Source organism: Mugil cephalus, chromosome 5 (assembly GCF_022458985.1).
Source record: "Mugil cephalus isolate CIBA_MC_2020 chromosome 5, CIBA_Mcephalus_1.1, whole genome shotgun sequence".
Classification (NCBI taxonomy): Eukaryota; Metazoa; Chordata; class Actinopteri; order Mugiliformes; family Mugilidae; genus Mugil; species Mugil cephalus.
The window spans coordinates 10,767,320-10,782,855 of NC_061774.1; the positions used below are offsets into that span (position 1 = coordinate 10,767,320).

The following is a 15,536-nucleotide window of genomic DNA, read 5'->3' on the forward strand; positions in this document are numbered from 1 at the left end:
GCAGCGTGGTCGCAAAATCTTTGGTTGATTAGACATTTTTTTGTATATTTTTTTCAATTTCCGCCCAGAAATTTAAATTTCTTTAAATACACATTGACATGAATCCAACATATTTCAGTAAAGGGATAAGGGCTAGCTTAATATTGAATGCAAAGTACAAAAGCACTTGGCTGAGTTTAATATAGAATATGTAAACAGTAGGTAGGAGGTTCCTACTTAATCTCTCCATCAGTTTGGAGGTCCTTGGCCTGAAAAACGTTGAAGACCCCCGGTTTAAATCAACATTTTGTTACTGGCTTGCCTATGCCTCACTGATGAACAGGATGATTAAGTGTATGTCAGTATTTTGCTTGGGCAGTCTGGAGGGCTCTCATCCTTAACCTTCCGCCACCTGACTAGATTTTTTCTGAGGTAATTTCCATGAGCGACCCACTTGGTTGTTACATGTCTATCTGAAATATACCTAAGATTTTTGAGTGGATGAACCGGTCTTTTTTACCTCTGAGTCTAGACCAATTTTTATACCCAAAATGATTCGAAGATGCAAAATTTATTCAAACTTCATTCCCAGCGAGACATTTTTGATTAATTCACTGCGTGCTGCCTATTGCATGCAGGTGTTGCACTTTTTTTGTGAGGGGGTGGGGGGGTGAGGGGGGCTCACTGTCAAGAATTTCCACTTTTCATTAGCATCCTATTTTGACACATTATCTTCTTCTAGGGGTTGACAAAAAAGAGGAGAAAAACAGGTTCTGTTGCCTTAATTATATGCATGAGATCGTGACCAGGGGCAAAAGTGGATGAGGGACGCAGAGAGAGAAGAATGGCAGAGAGAAAAAGTGACTTTCTATCAGCATTATAAAGAAGTGCTATTGCTTGTGATGAATACCTCTCCCTATTTAGCCCCGTCCACGGGCATCACCGTGACTAGAGTCCTTCTGATATATTCAATCCGAGTCTCCTCTGAGTTTTAATAAGGTCATCAACTTGACTGAAAGATGCATCCGCTGATAATCTGCGGCGCTGTGAGTTCAGAGCCACCCTCCCTTCACCGTTGGCCACCTCTTCTTTTATCAGTGTCCTTCAATCATTTCCCGTCGAATTGCCCAACTCTGATTTGCTTGCACACTACACAACCTCCGCATGCGCGCATGCGTCCCTGTCCATCTTTGCCCGCAGACACCTATGGAAGTGTATTGGAGTGAATTTGACTCGTCAGAGTGTAAGGATGCACGTGCCCGGACGGTGTTTGTGCGAGAGAGGAGCGAGGTGTGGTTACAATGTGCACACTTGGCCGTTTAAAGAGCTTTGTCCTTTTCACTCAGCCTTAAGGTTTCCAGTGAGTGATTCACGCGAGTATTTGGCCTTTTCTTAGCCCGCCCCAGATCTTATCACAATCCACCAGGCTAATTCTGCATTCAGGAGGATGCGCAGCCTGAGAGATAGCTCTCTTCAACTTATTGAAATGCGGTGAGTGCTGTCTTGTCAGTTGTAAAATTGTGTGAAACCAAGACAAAAGCACAGAGAAAATGCTGGCTCATAAATCATTGTGCGGCATTCCCTTTGACACATGCTAACTCAACATCCTACTATTAACATCAGGCTTTGCCAAATATCAATGCGCAGACACTGAGCTACTGTGCCGAATCTGTGAAGTATTCAAACAAATGGGGATTGAAGAGCTCTGTACGGATGGAGTAGTGCTTAACAATACAGCCCGCAGAATGTTGTCTAGGACCTTTCAGTTATGGCAGAAGTAGTTCTGCAGTGTGCATTAAGATTCAGCAGAGTTTATCCATAGGGTAGTTTCTCTACATATCCATGTAGCATTTTATATGCCGTGTCTGCTTATCCCTATATGACTTTTGCTTGCCAGAAGGATCACAAAATAAGGTCTGAAAGATCATTGCTGCAGTGTTGGCTGTTTTAAGTAGTTCTGTCAATCACGGACATGTTGACAACATTCCCTCGGCAAGCAATTTTTCAGAGTACACAATAATTTACATGCTGCAGCTGCACGTTTCCTTGTGACGGCTACAACGCTACGCTGGCACGGGGACAGTTTCTCGATTTTGAAACCTACCGAGGACTCTTGTGCTCACAATTTAGTTTAAATGTCCCTCCCTTGAATAAGGAGAATGTATATATCTTAATCTCATTTGATAGCTGTGCCTAGACAGAGTAATCTCTTCCAACATTATGTGCAGCATGAAGCTTATCTCTTTAAAGAGGATGCTTTTTCTTGTTTTACCATGAAACTGCTTCTGACTGAAAGAGCTTCAAAGGGCTTCTTTGTTTCATAATGTGCATGCAGCTCATTCATGGGCTTGATCTTCTTCTTATTTCCTCCCCCTACTCTCTTTTTCTCCCCTTTTCTGTCACTTCTCTCTCTCTCTCTCTCTCTCTCTCTCTCTCTTTCTCTCTCTCTCCCTCCCTCTCCCTCTCTCTCTCTCTTCTGTTCTGATTAGAAGAAGTGTATACATACCATACTCCATTTGACATTGTAAACATTAGTGCTAGTTTTTTTGGTGGAAGGCAATTACTCTTAACAGGCAGTGCCAGTTCCTCGGGCTCCTCATGTGGATTACTCATGCATTTGTTTTCATTTTCCTCCGGCTTTACTTTTGCCTAGATTTGGCTCTTCTTGTGCAAAAAAAAAAAAAGCCTTTCTAATATGCAGGATTCTTCACTCTCCTTCTCTTAATCTATGGCGATCTCGTCTTGCGCTGTATTCAAATGGGAGCTTATTGGTGTGGCTCCATTTCCAGCTGCCTCTCTCACTTCCATTATGAAGTTGAAATGTTGCAAGGTTGCCCGCTGTATTCTGACTTGACACAAGATAGGACGGTAGAGTGAAATCTCATTTTAGTGAAAGCGGAAATCTGATGAGGAGGCTAAAAAGGTAAATGAATCCCTTCAAGCGGTGGTTTCTTTGAGGGATGGAGGGGCTTTATTTAATAAAAACGATCGGTCAGATTTTAAAGAGATTAATTAACTGACATTTGGATTTTTTTTTTCCTTTTTTTTGTCAGATATAAATAAAACTTTGAAACAAGTTAGTGGCTAGCATGTTTGCACATTTGCACGAATCCACCTTTGCAGGGAGATGTGCAGAGTAGAGCCAAGGTTGAGCTGCCTTATTTAACAATATCTAATGCTGTTTAGCAGAATGCATAATGAACCTGAATAATCTAAGGTATAGGTCTTCAACAGGGGGTACATGACCCCTAGAGGGTCCATGGAGGTACTGGTTGATTAAACATTTTTTTAATATATAATTTTTTTTAAATTTTCCCCCACAAATTAAAATTTCTTTAAATCCATGTATAAATCCAACATATTTCAGTAGAGGGACACCAGACCTGTCAATCTAAGTCTCTTGTGGACAATAGGATCTGCCCCTATCGCTGTTGAGCCAATCACGAGGCCGCATATTACGCGCTGACCGTATTAGTAGAGGAGAAGCTAATCAGCCAACTGAAGCCAAAATGTTTTGTTGACTCACGGTCACTACTACATTTAACTACATTTAAAGGTAAAACTTGAATCTATAAATTATTTGCACCCTGCTGTTGCACATTCGAAATAAAAAATAAATGTATATTTGAACGTGTATTATTTAAATAGCTTAATATTGAAATGAATGATAATGTATATTTGTAAATAGCACTAGGCCGAGTTTAATATAGAATACGTATAGTAAGTAGGGGGTCCCTACTAAATCTCTCCATCAGTTTGGGGGTTCTTGGCCTGAAAAACTTTGAAGAACCCTGACCTAAGGAAATACCACAACAAGCTATTTTGTATTCTAAAAAAGCTGGTAAATCTAAAGCATAAAGACTGAACATCCTCAGTACAGTATACATTTCTTTGTTAAGAAATATGGTATTCTAAGGTTGCATTCATATATCTAAATAATGTTTTTCTTTATGGAGAGTGATTCATATGACACACTCCAGTGTCTGTTGTCATAAAAAAAAAAAAAAACGTAAAATCGGGTAAACCTCAAATTATATTTGACATTAAAAAGTGTTTCCAGGTGCTGCAGAACTAACTAGAAATACGGTCTTGTCTTTGCAGAGTGTCAATGAGTTCGGCTTAGACATCATTGAGACTCCCGAAGGCGACAAGTGGCCACAGCTCATCGTTCAGCAGAATCTGGATCGCGAGCAGAAGGACACCTTTGTCATGAAGATAAAGGTGGAGGACGGTGGTAGCCCCCCCAAATCCAGCACTGCCATTCTCCAAGTCACCATTTCTGATGTCAATGACAATCGGCCCATCTTCAAGGACAGTGAGCTGGAGGTCATGGTACCGGAGAACGCTCCCATGGGGACGTCGGTTGCTCAGCTGCACGCCACGGACGCCGACTTGGGTTCCAACGCGCAGATCCACTTCGCCTTCAGCAACCAGATCTCTTCCTCAACCAAACGTCACTTTGCCATAAACAGCTCTACAGGACTGATCACTGTGAAGCAGCCGCTGGACAGGGAGGTGACTCCTGTTCATAAACTCATCGTCCTGGCAAGCGATGGCAGCTCCACCCCGTCCAGAGCCACGGTGATTGTTAATGTAACGGACGTTAATGACAATGTTCCCTCCATAGACACGCGCTACATTATCAACCTTGTTAATGGGACTGTTCTACTGTCCGAAAATGCACCTCTTAACACCAAAATAGCCCTAATTACTGTTACTGACAAGGATGCAGATCTTTACGGCAAAGTAGCTTGCTACACTGACCATGACGTTCCTTTCCGGTTGAAGCCTGTCTTTAATGATCAGTTCTTACTAGAGACAGCTGCCCCTCTAGATTATGAGATGACTCGAGAATATGCAATTAAGATAGTGGCCTCGGATAGGGGAACGCCTCCTCTGAACACTTCAGCTATGGTGTTAATTAAAATCAAGGATGAGAACGACAACGCACCCATCTTTCCCCAGCCGGAAATCCAACTTTCCATACCAGAGAACAATGACCCCTCTACACAGTTAATAAAAATCAGTGCCACCGATGCAGACAGCGGACATAATGCTGAGATTATTTATACTCTCGGCCCTGACGCACCTGATGGGTTTAACATAGACAGACGGTCAGGAATCCTCTCCGTTGGCAAGCGACTGGACAGAGAGAAGCAGGAGAGGTACTCATTCACTGTCATAGCCAGGGACAATGGCTCTACGTCCCTGCAGAGCAATGTCACTGTCAGGCTAATTGTCCAGGACCTTAATGACAACAGCCCAGCTTTCACACACCCTGAGTATAACTTCTATGTGCCTGAGAACCTGCCTCTCTACGGAACCGTGGGCTTAATCACAGTGACAGACGCAGATGCGGGAGATAATGCCGTTGTAACCCTGTCCATTTCGAATGGGAAAGACAATTTCATCATTGACCCGCAAACTGGTGTGATCAAACCCAATATCACCTTTGACAGGGAGCAGCAGAGCTCCTACACATTTATGGTCAAGGCAGTTGATGGAGGGCAACCTCCGAGCTCCTCCTACGCCAAGGTCACTATCAATGTAGTCGATGTGAATGACAATCGGCCCGTGTTCGTCATCCCATCCTCCAATTACTCGTATGACCTAGTCCGAACCACCACCACCCCAGGTGCTGTGGTCACCAGAGTGTCTGCCGTTGACAATGACACGGGTATGAATGCTGAGCTGCAGTACAGCATTATCAGCAGCATCATCATCACATCTAGGGTCTCCCCGCGAGGTCTCTTTGCCATCGACAAAACAACGGGTAACATAACACTGCAGGAGAAAATAGTAGCAGCTGATCAAGGGCTGCATAGGCTGGTGGTGAAGGTCAAAGATTTAGGCCAGCCTGAGTCATTACATGCTATCGCACTCATTCACTTGTTTGTCAATGACACTGTGTCAAATTCTACCTTTATCCAAGAACAGCTGCGAAAAAGTATGGAGACACCCTTGGACCGTAACATAGGGGACAGTGAGGTAACACCTCAAGCTAATGGATATGTGATTGTTGTCATAGCTATCATAGCGGGGACCATGACTGTCATCTTAGTGATATTTGTGACTGCCTTGGTGCGCTGCCGGCAGACACCCAGACACAAAGTAGTACAGAAGGGCAAGCAGAGTGGAGAGTGGGTGTCGCCCAACCAAGAGAACCGTCAGATCAAGAAAAAGAAGAAGAGAAAGAAGCGATCCCCCAAGAGCCTCCTCCTGAACTTTGTGACCATAGATGAATCCAAGCCTGACGACCCCACCCATGAGCATGTTAATGGTACACTGGATCTCCCTGTGGAGCTAGAGGAGCAAACCATGGGGAAGTACAATTGGGCAACCACGCCCACCACCTTCAAACCCGACAGCCCAGATTTAGCCAAGCATTACAAGTCCGCGTCCCCTCAGCCTACATTTCAAATCAAACCGGAAACTCCAGTGGCCCCAAAGAAACACCATGTGATCCAGGAGCTCCCCTTGGACAACACGTTCGTGGTGGGGTGTGACTCACTCTCCAAGTGCTCGTCGACTAGCTCCGACCCATACAGTGTCTCAGAGTGCAGCTGTCAGGGGGGATTCAAGACCACGGGGCAAATCTCCACTCGACAGGTAATTCATGACTTCCTTTTTAAACCCACCCACACTAGTCCCCACTCACACTCCCCTTGCTGTCCCCTGGTAGGTGATGTAAAAGAGGGAGGGTGGGGGCACGATGCCAGGGGATTTTCTCACACAGACCGTGACCACGTGTACATGAATGTCATTTGCACCTAAAAATGGGAATAATCAAGAAGGAAAACAAAAGGGTAAAACACAATTTGTCTCCGTTAGTACAACAATTCAATCTGTAATGGTATTAAGTCCTCTTTTATAAGCAATGATAACTGCATAATCATTCAGCAAAATGCATGTGCAGATTAATTTCTTATTCAAAAGCTTGAGTAATGGCAGCCGCGCATTATGATGACCAGCTATTTAAAACTCGACTGTGATTAGTTGTTGGCAATGTAGCCCAATTTTGAAGGGCCCGAGAAAGGCGACAATGACTGAACTCTCCACCGATGTATTTGAGGTCAAGGGCGAACGGAGCTGTGTATGTCTGACTGACTGGTTTAAACAAGTCATGCAAAAAGCATCAGATGCCGCTCATTTCATCAGGTTTCAGGCTAAAACTGTGAAGGTGATGGCACAAACCAAAATGAAATGGACTTGCCCCACTAAATCGTGTTGATAAATAATCCAACTTTTTTGTTTCCCTAAAATATTCAGTGCTGTCTTAACTGTGCTACCGAGGCTTTGTAGGAGTAAAACTCATTTGAATGCCAAGGTACAGCAAAGGGCTTATGATTCCCTAAGAGGTATGTGCCAAATGCGAAGTGCCCCAATAAATAAAATCTGGCATGGGAAATAAATGTAAATCAGAGGTAAGGAGAGGTGGCCTTGCTCTGCGCTGACAGCCAGAGCAGAACGCTGTGGGGAAGTCTGAGTACAGCTTGGGGCGGGGGAAGGGGGGGTCACAAGGATCAAGGTGACGCAGAGCCTTGAGACCAATATACTTAAACACCAAGGGAGCAGTAGTCCATAAAAAAGCCTGCCAGGCCGACATTGCATTTAGCCCATAAATGCTCTACTTTAATGACCCCAATTATTGTTATAAATGGCATATGTTGATCCACATTCTTTTCATTATTAAATGGCGCACATTGGAGAAGATGTGCCGTAATGATAAAACAACAAAGGTTTGCCCCTTTGACGCGTCCGCGGTTAACAGGACGTTGACGAATGCTATCGCTGCATCCCTAATACATGACAAAGTATGTAGATGTTGATGTTTGACCTGCTCTCAGCAGCACAGTGGAATTAATCATCCGAATCTAAGCGGTTCACTCACACCGACACCATGCGTTGTCTTAGTTTCCCCTCAGTGTCGAACGTCCAGTAGATTTTGTTGGCCTTTTCCAACCATTTTCTTGTGTTTCATTTTGTGTTCCTTTTTAGACTTTGTGAAGATGTAGGTTGTTGCTCGGTTGCACTGGCTTTCATTTCCGTTCCTGTTTTGATCATGATTATCACACCTGCCATTCATCCAATTCTGGGTCAGTTTCATGATATTGCATCAATAATTGATTTTGTTTGATGAGGTGCTTTGCTTTTGTTTCTGTCTAGTCTCATGTTGCACACAGTTTCGGGATCTTTGGTTCAGTTCTGCCATTCTGCTGCCAGTGTGCCTCGATGTGACATTTAGCGAGCTTTAAAATCCCTCATTTCAAAATCCCTCATAGCGTAGTTGCGCTAAATGACTGTTGATCCTGTGAGGTATTGTGCTTAGGCTAATTTATGAAGACACCCACACAGAGTTGATAGTCATTCCCCTCATCCACCTTTTATTTGAAACCCTAGTTAAAAGATATGCTCTGCCATGCTGCATTACACGTAAGCCTACCACACGCCCCTGGTGCCAAAGATTTAATCCATTATGTGTTTGTACGACACATTGACGACACTACTCTTACAAGTAGTGTCTGCCCCGAAATATGCAGAAATATTCAGCCTGTGTTGAACAATTCTGAATTATTATCTGTTAGGAATTTCACGCGCCATGGATTTAAATTGATTTTTCAGTTATGTTGCTGTATTTTTGTGTGAATAATTTAAAGTCAATGAATATATGATTAGCAAACATTCTCCCAAATCTAGGGGCTGTGTTTATATCAGTGATTTCCTAATGTATATTTATTCACTCCTCTAATAGAGAGGAGTTTTAATATGTATAATATTCTAATATTTAGTTGTCACATTCTTCCAAGAATTTCAGTATCATCAAAATCAAAGAAATCTGTTCTCATCGGTTCTGTTCACAAACCAACGTCTTCACTAATGAGCTGACTATATATTCAATTTTTTTTCCTGTCCCCTTGAGCAATTGACAAGTGATTCCTCCCACTTTAGACATTAGATTTCCCACCAGCTTAAAGTGTGCTTATTTAAAGCCTGTGTCATGAAAAAAAAAAAAAAATAGCATAGAGCTATGCCTGATGAGAATCGGTGGCTGCAAAAGGTTAATTAAATGCACTAAAGGGTTAATCACTCGTAATGCCGTATGATTAAAATCACTGTAATTGGTTTGCGAACGAGGCTGATAAGAAAGAGGAAAAGAGGCAGCCTTCGTTTAAGATTATCAGAGATGCCACAAACTATCCCCGTGTATCCGGGATCCTAAGCGATGTGACAATAGGTGACCGGCTCCCCTGTTTTGTCGAGGCGCCGCGATTAATCTCCGTTTGATTTAATCGCCGCGCATCTTTAGAGAGGCTCCGTTTTCTAAGGATGAACACTTAGAAACAACACTCAATTCAAAAGGTGCGTTTTTCGCTTTTATCTTAAAAAAAGATAAAGTTATCTTTAAAAAAAAAAAAAAAAAAAAAAGGATATTTGAGCACTCCAGAGTTTGAGGAGTCTATTTCAGATGTGGTTCTCAAAACAAAAGCTGCATTCGGCCTGTTAGTGGCCAGCTACTCAGCCTCTCTTCAGCGTAACCTAATACCAGAACTCCAAAAGCAAAGATCATAGCCAAGATGCTGAGCTGTCTTTTTTCTTCTTCTTCTTCTTCTTCTTCTTCTTCCTCGAAGGTACACGCCGTGCTTTAGTGCCTTTTTCCACCGATCTGTCATTGGCACACACCTACAGCAGGTAGAAATGAGACAAAAAGCCCACCCATGGAATTACAATAGGGAGCAAACACAGGAGGAGATAATTACTGTTGAAGGTCACCAAAATGTTTTCGGGGACATTACAGATGTAGCCGGTAAAGAGTAAAGCTTGTAAAAATACTTTAGAGACTACAGATTTGTGTCACCATATGGCTTCATTATACGGCGGGAGCTGCATTCGCAAATCTCCTCTTTCCCCTCCCTCCTCTTTCCAGTTTTTATGCATCTCATCATTTTCTTTTAACCCCCGCTCCCTTGATATTAGAGGTCAGTCTGCCTCCAGTGATGAGGCGCTCTTGTGAGAGAATGTGCTTTCGGAGATCAAATGACTACTACGCTACAGGAGTGATCTCAGACATCACCGCGGATGTGATGAAAATGGCTAATCCATTATTTTGTTCGGCCCATGACCCCGGGGCCACGGAGCAGGACGGGGTGGCCGTTTAATGAATGTAACCCGGCACAACATAACCCGTGTTATTGTTTCCTTAGCTTTTTTTTTTCCCTGCATCACATATGCATACATACACTTTGATTTAATACCCCTCAGACCACAGGTGTTGTCTCTTTCCTCATTTGGATATTTCTTTGCGTAAACTTGCGACGAAAATAATTCTAATATTAATGCGTTAGATAAGGGGCCAGCAGCAAACTAGATTTCTAGTCGTTTATTTCTGTGGGTGAAGGCACGGACCTTTCCCGCAAGCCACCTACGGAACGGCCTAATGACAAAGGGTTTGCGCTTACCGGTTGTGGGTGTACAGCCAGAGGTAGAAGCCGGGATTTTAAAAGGCTTACTGGGCTTATTAATCAAATCTGATGGCAGCACTAAATCCTAGCAACCGATTGTGGTTTTGTTCGTCTCCCTTCCAATTCCTTATTTTCTTCTGTTGAGTCATTGCATCTCTAATCACTGCGCCTTTCAAATGTGAACACCGTCACGTCAGATTCTGCCTGATTCAGACATTCACAGATGTGCTGCTGACGAGGAAACTGCAAAAAAAAATGTCATTTCAAAATTCTGTACATATCAGAGGACCCACTGGCAAGGGTCCGTAAGAAAAGAAAGAGTGGGCCTAAATTGATCCAAATGCCTTTTTTTGAGGGGGATTGAGGAGTGCTGCACTAGTGTGGTGGGAGAGAAAAAAAAAAACAAAAAAAAAAGAAGGACAAATTGGGAGTGATAATTGGATAAGATTGCATGCTCTGATAAGTACAGGAAAATGCACAAGCTTGTGACACCTGTAGCATTCTTCAAGGAAACCTGACAAGATAATGACTTGATTGCCAGCCGTACCTTGAAGAATGCTTTTTTTTTTTTTTTTTTTTAATCTTCTGCACACTTTTTTCAGAGATTTTTCTATTCAGTGTTCAATGTGGCCTCGCACTGATAAGGCTACAGCTTAGGCTGCTCAGAGCTCAATGACATTGTAACTACAATCTCCCTATATCTGTCTGTCTCTCTATATTTCAGGAGATGGCACTGAAACCACCACACTATGGCACACTCTGTGGCACAGGTACAGCTCGCTCCCACAGGATTAAAATCAATCTCTAGCTCCCACTACCTAAAGAGAGAAAAAGAGAGAAAAGAGAAAGAGAGGGGGCTGAGGGAGGAAGGAAGGAAGGAAGGAAGGCGAGAACTGAAGAGGTGAAACAAGTACTTTACTGTCTCTACAGCCTCAAACTCCACCTCTTCGTACAATCGAGCAAAAAGATGAATTTGGAGGGAGGGATGGGGGGGAGGGAGGGAGGGAGAGGGCGGTGTCTCGGAAAACAGAGACACACGCTTTGGGCCGCTGCCTCAAACTTGACAAAGCTCCTCCTGTGAATCTGTTGGAAGTTTGAAATGCTTTATTGGGTATTATGCTTTTATTTACCTGTGTCAGTGGGGATGATGTTGTTACTCTGAACCCCTCCTCAAAAATGTCCAATCTGAGCACCCACTCTGTAAAATAGGTGTCAAATACAGTCAGTAGATCTGTAAAGTATGTTTATATGTATGTATGTATATCACAGAGTTGATGGTGTTTATATTTATTGATTGCATTTCTTTGCCTTGTTTTCAAAACTGCCTGGTGGCCATTTTATTTTCTTATTTTCTATTTTTTGTATGGTTTGACGTGGCTCTATCCGGGCTCGGTCGTGGAACCGATGACTTCTAATGTATTTATGCTGCAAGGCCTACAGCCCATAGGCTTATATTAATACTGAGCCCACTCACAGTGTACTCATGCCTGTCACCCCTTCGCCTCTTTCTGTCCCACTTCTGATGCCACAGACAGCGTCGCCAGTGACGAGCGTGGCCAATGTCGCAGAAACACGCATGGCCCCACAATGCAGCCACGTTTGTAGTGCTTTACAACTGTGCTAAGGATCACCGTGGTGTTATTATGCCGGGAGGAATCGTAGGACAAGTTTAATACTTTGAGCTAAGCCACAATCACAAGGGACTAACTGCTGGGGTTATAATCAAAAGCTGTTTATGTAGGGCAGATTCGAACAGCACTAAGCCTAACCTTTTGTGTGTCGCTTTCAATTCCTACGTCAGAAGTGATTTAACCTGCGAGATCCATATTAAAACGACTCCAGATGAAAAAAAAAAAAAAAAAAAGGAAAAACTCGAAATATTATTAATCCTCAGGCAGTCGTTAATATGAGTCCGTGGGTTTAAGCGCTAAAGGACTCGTGCACTTACTGTTTTTCTTTTTTTTTTTTTTCTGATGACACCAAAATGAAAAGTTAATCCAGGAGTCGGTTCACAAACGCAGCAATAAGTTAGCAATTGACATGAAATCCACTACGGTGCAACTAATACTTCTCGAGCCTTTTGTTCAGGGCATCACTTCCCTTTACTCCACCCCCAGAACCATCGTGCTACAGTTATGTCCCGGCTAGAAACGTCCACACCAGTACCTGGCTTGATGGGTTAGCAGCATTGTTGTTCAATAGTCCTGTTAATTGGTAAGCTAAAGACTTCTTTGATAGATAGGTAGGGCCTAAAAGGCACCTTCAGTACATACATATAACCATAGAATTAGAGTCATTAAAATGGACATAGCCTGTGTAGTCAATCGGAAATGTACAGATGGACTGGACCAGAGGCTGTCCTCCCACCCCCTCCTGAAAGAGACTATATATAGTTAAATGAAATTACTACGCGGACCGGAAGCCTTTTTGATTTTGTTCCAGCCTGAATATGCCACGGTTGTACAGACTATGTCTATTTTAAAGCTTTTAATTTTATGTATGTCACCTCTCCGCGAGGCAAGTTGTTATTATTTACGGAGGTGTGTTCATGTAATTATGGTATCAAATGTATTCACTACTGCGTAGGAGCCACAGTATGAAATATACATAGCATCCTAGCACTGTGTAATAATTAGATTTGCCTGATCTTTGGGGAAAAGAGAAAAAAAAAAAAAACATACATGGGGAGAGCTTGTGTCCTTGTAAGGGAGACAGAAAACCTCACTTTTATTCAATGTGAAGTACAATATGCACCTTACATGATCTTTGTAATTGATTTGCCAGTGTGGAGACAACTGTAAATGTTTTGTTTATGTATGTGTGCGCTTCTGAAATTTATTAAAGTCTTTTGCATTGTATTGCATATTTTGATGTCTCTTCTTGTTTATTGCTGTGAGCGTCCAGCGTCACTCAGATGAGTTTGCGCCCTACACTCTAAATTGTCCGCTTGGATCTGTCTGAAACGAGGCAGGCACATGTCGCGGGATGACCGGTTGTTTCTGCTTGTGCGTCGCCACGTAGCGCTGGCCAGACGAGTGTGTGTGTGTGTGTCTGTGTTGGTTTGGACATTGGCCCATTTCAGCCATAGGAAAGCATTCACACTTTGCGGCACAACAGCACTTACACGGGAGAAAGAAACGGTTTAGATATACATCGCTAATTAGGAACAGATTACAGATAAAAAAGTTATGGAAATGTGGGGAGCGCGCATCCTTTGAAGTGCACAGATGGAAAAACAGCAAAACAGAAGCTTTTTTTGGACCAAGACGTTTCTTTTCCTTATTGTTGTTGTTTTCTGTTCCCGTCCACGAGAGCTGATAATGATCACTTGGTAATGATAAGTCTGTAATTATGATGTACAGCGGTGCACAAACACCGGGATTTTTACGCATCTCGGAGAGATTGACGCCAGAAGGTGCAATAACCTTTGCTCAAACACTGTGTTGTGCAGCACTTATGTGGATTTGATCCAAAAATACAGACTTGAAAGGCATAAAAACAAAGCCAGAGTGGAGACAACAGAAAATGTTTAATTGCTTATCAAAGTTGTTTCACATTTCCGAAAGCTGAGCTAATCAGTTCCCTCGGGGAAAGTGTCCTTGGTGATTTGAGAGAGTGGTGCACGCTCAAGACGATGCTTTCTGTTACCGGGAGTGCATGAATGTCAACGCTCTATTAATAGATAAATGTAAACCTGCTAAATGCATCATCTTCACTTAAACGCAGGGCGCCTTGCTCGATGGTAAGGTAGCACTCGTCTCTTTGAGCTCCATAAATTATGGTTTGATTCTTCATTTTATGCATAATTAGGTAATGAAATGTTTTCAGACGAGCCATAAATAAATTAAAAAATAGTCCAACAAAGCCGCGGCATTAATGAGTCCTAACATTTGTGCAGGAAGATAGAGTAGGCGATAATCTTTCTTTTTTTTCTTTTTTTTCTTTTCTGCTTCAGAGTGCAAAGTCAAAGATGAGAAAGAAGCAATGAAGGGTAGGGGAGCGGGGGGGTGGGTGGGGGTGGCTTACAGGAAGAAGGAGCTGGTCTGGTTTATAACAGGAAAAAATGTCTTTGGTATGTCTTTGGACCGTTCCATTGTTGCCGTTTGAATGTAGGTTGTGATTTTAGTAAGCTCACATTAAGTGCATTCCCAGGGATTTTTATCATCTAATAAATTACTTTCAAAGGTTGAACCGTGGTTTTATTACATCATGCGGGGGGGAAATGTTTCCAGAGTTTCTTTGTTGACATATTGATTCGTGATTTATGAGGACGCCATATTCAATTTCATATAACAGGCCAGGAAGCTAGTTATATGTTGTAAGTTTGATTACATATAATGCAATGATATGTCTGCAAATGGAGCAGCACGTCCACAGACCCACACGGGAGCGCACAATACGTACGCACACACGGCTCAATAGGTGGAGTTGTGCCGGTCCATATGGTCTTCATTAATCGTATTTGTTTTCCTTTATTCTCCATTTACACCACGACTCAGTGAAGCTTTTTCTCATGCAGCTGTTTCCTGTAACGTCGGACGCCTTGCTAGTAATAATCATGCATGTTTATTTTTAGTTGATATTAACAAACCGGAGGATTGATCAGAGAGCGCGCGCAGACTTTGTTATTCGAGTCAAAGCGAACCTTTCCGGTGACTTTGCTCAACCTTGACAGTGCAATCAGTGCAATCAGTACCTCGGCCCTGTTATCAGTTCTTTGCCTCTAATAAACGTAACATAAAACTAGAACATGTCCGGTATTTGTGCGGGCTAGCGTTGCAAAGGAGCCGCTGAGATGCTTTTCTGTTCCTTCACATAACATTGATTTTACAAGTCGCTGGCAGTCTGCACTGAGATCCCTGTGATCTCCTGCAGGCAGTATAGAATGACAATTTGGGATTAGAGATTGTCAGGGCTAAATGGTCAATGAAGTGGTTGTCTCAGCACATTTTTTTTTTTCTTTTAAGAAAAAGGCATTCAATAACCTGCGCTGCTATGAATGTGATGTTTTTAAACCTCATATTTTGGGCTCATTTTGACCCCATTCACTGTTTAACATCTCTAAATATATGATTAGCATCATTGTTTTTTCTTCAT

General features: G+C 42.7%; 1 protein-coding gene across 3 annotated transcripts in view; it reads left to right on the forward strand.

Annotated features, from left to right (window-relative positions):
- pcdh11 (protocadherin 11) overlaps nucleotides 1–15,536 on the forward strand; it is a 129,521-nt gene that overhangs the window by 9,798 nt on the left and 104,187 nt on the right. For 2 of the 3 annotated variants that reach the window (XM_047584788.1, XM_047584789.1), the window contains exon 3: nucleotides 4,081–6,588. In XM_047584788.1, the coding sequence (XP_047440744.1) occupies nucleotides 4,081–6,588 (2,508 nt within the window). Of the gene's footprint in view, nucleotides 1–4,080; nucleotides 6,589–11,163; nucleotides 13,303–15,536 lie in introns of those variants that run through there. The other variant, XM_047584790.1, reaches the window with a different exon arrangement.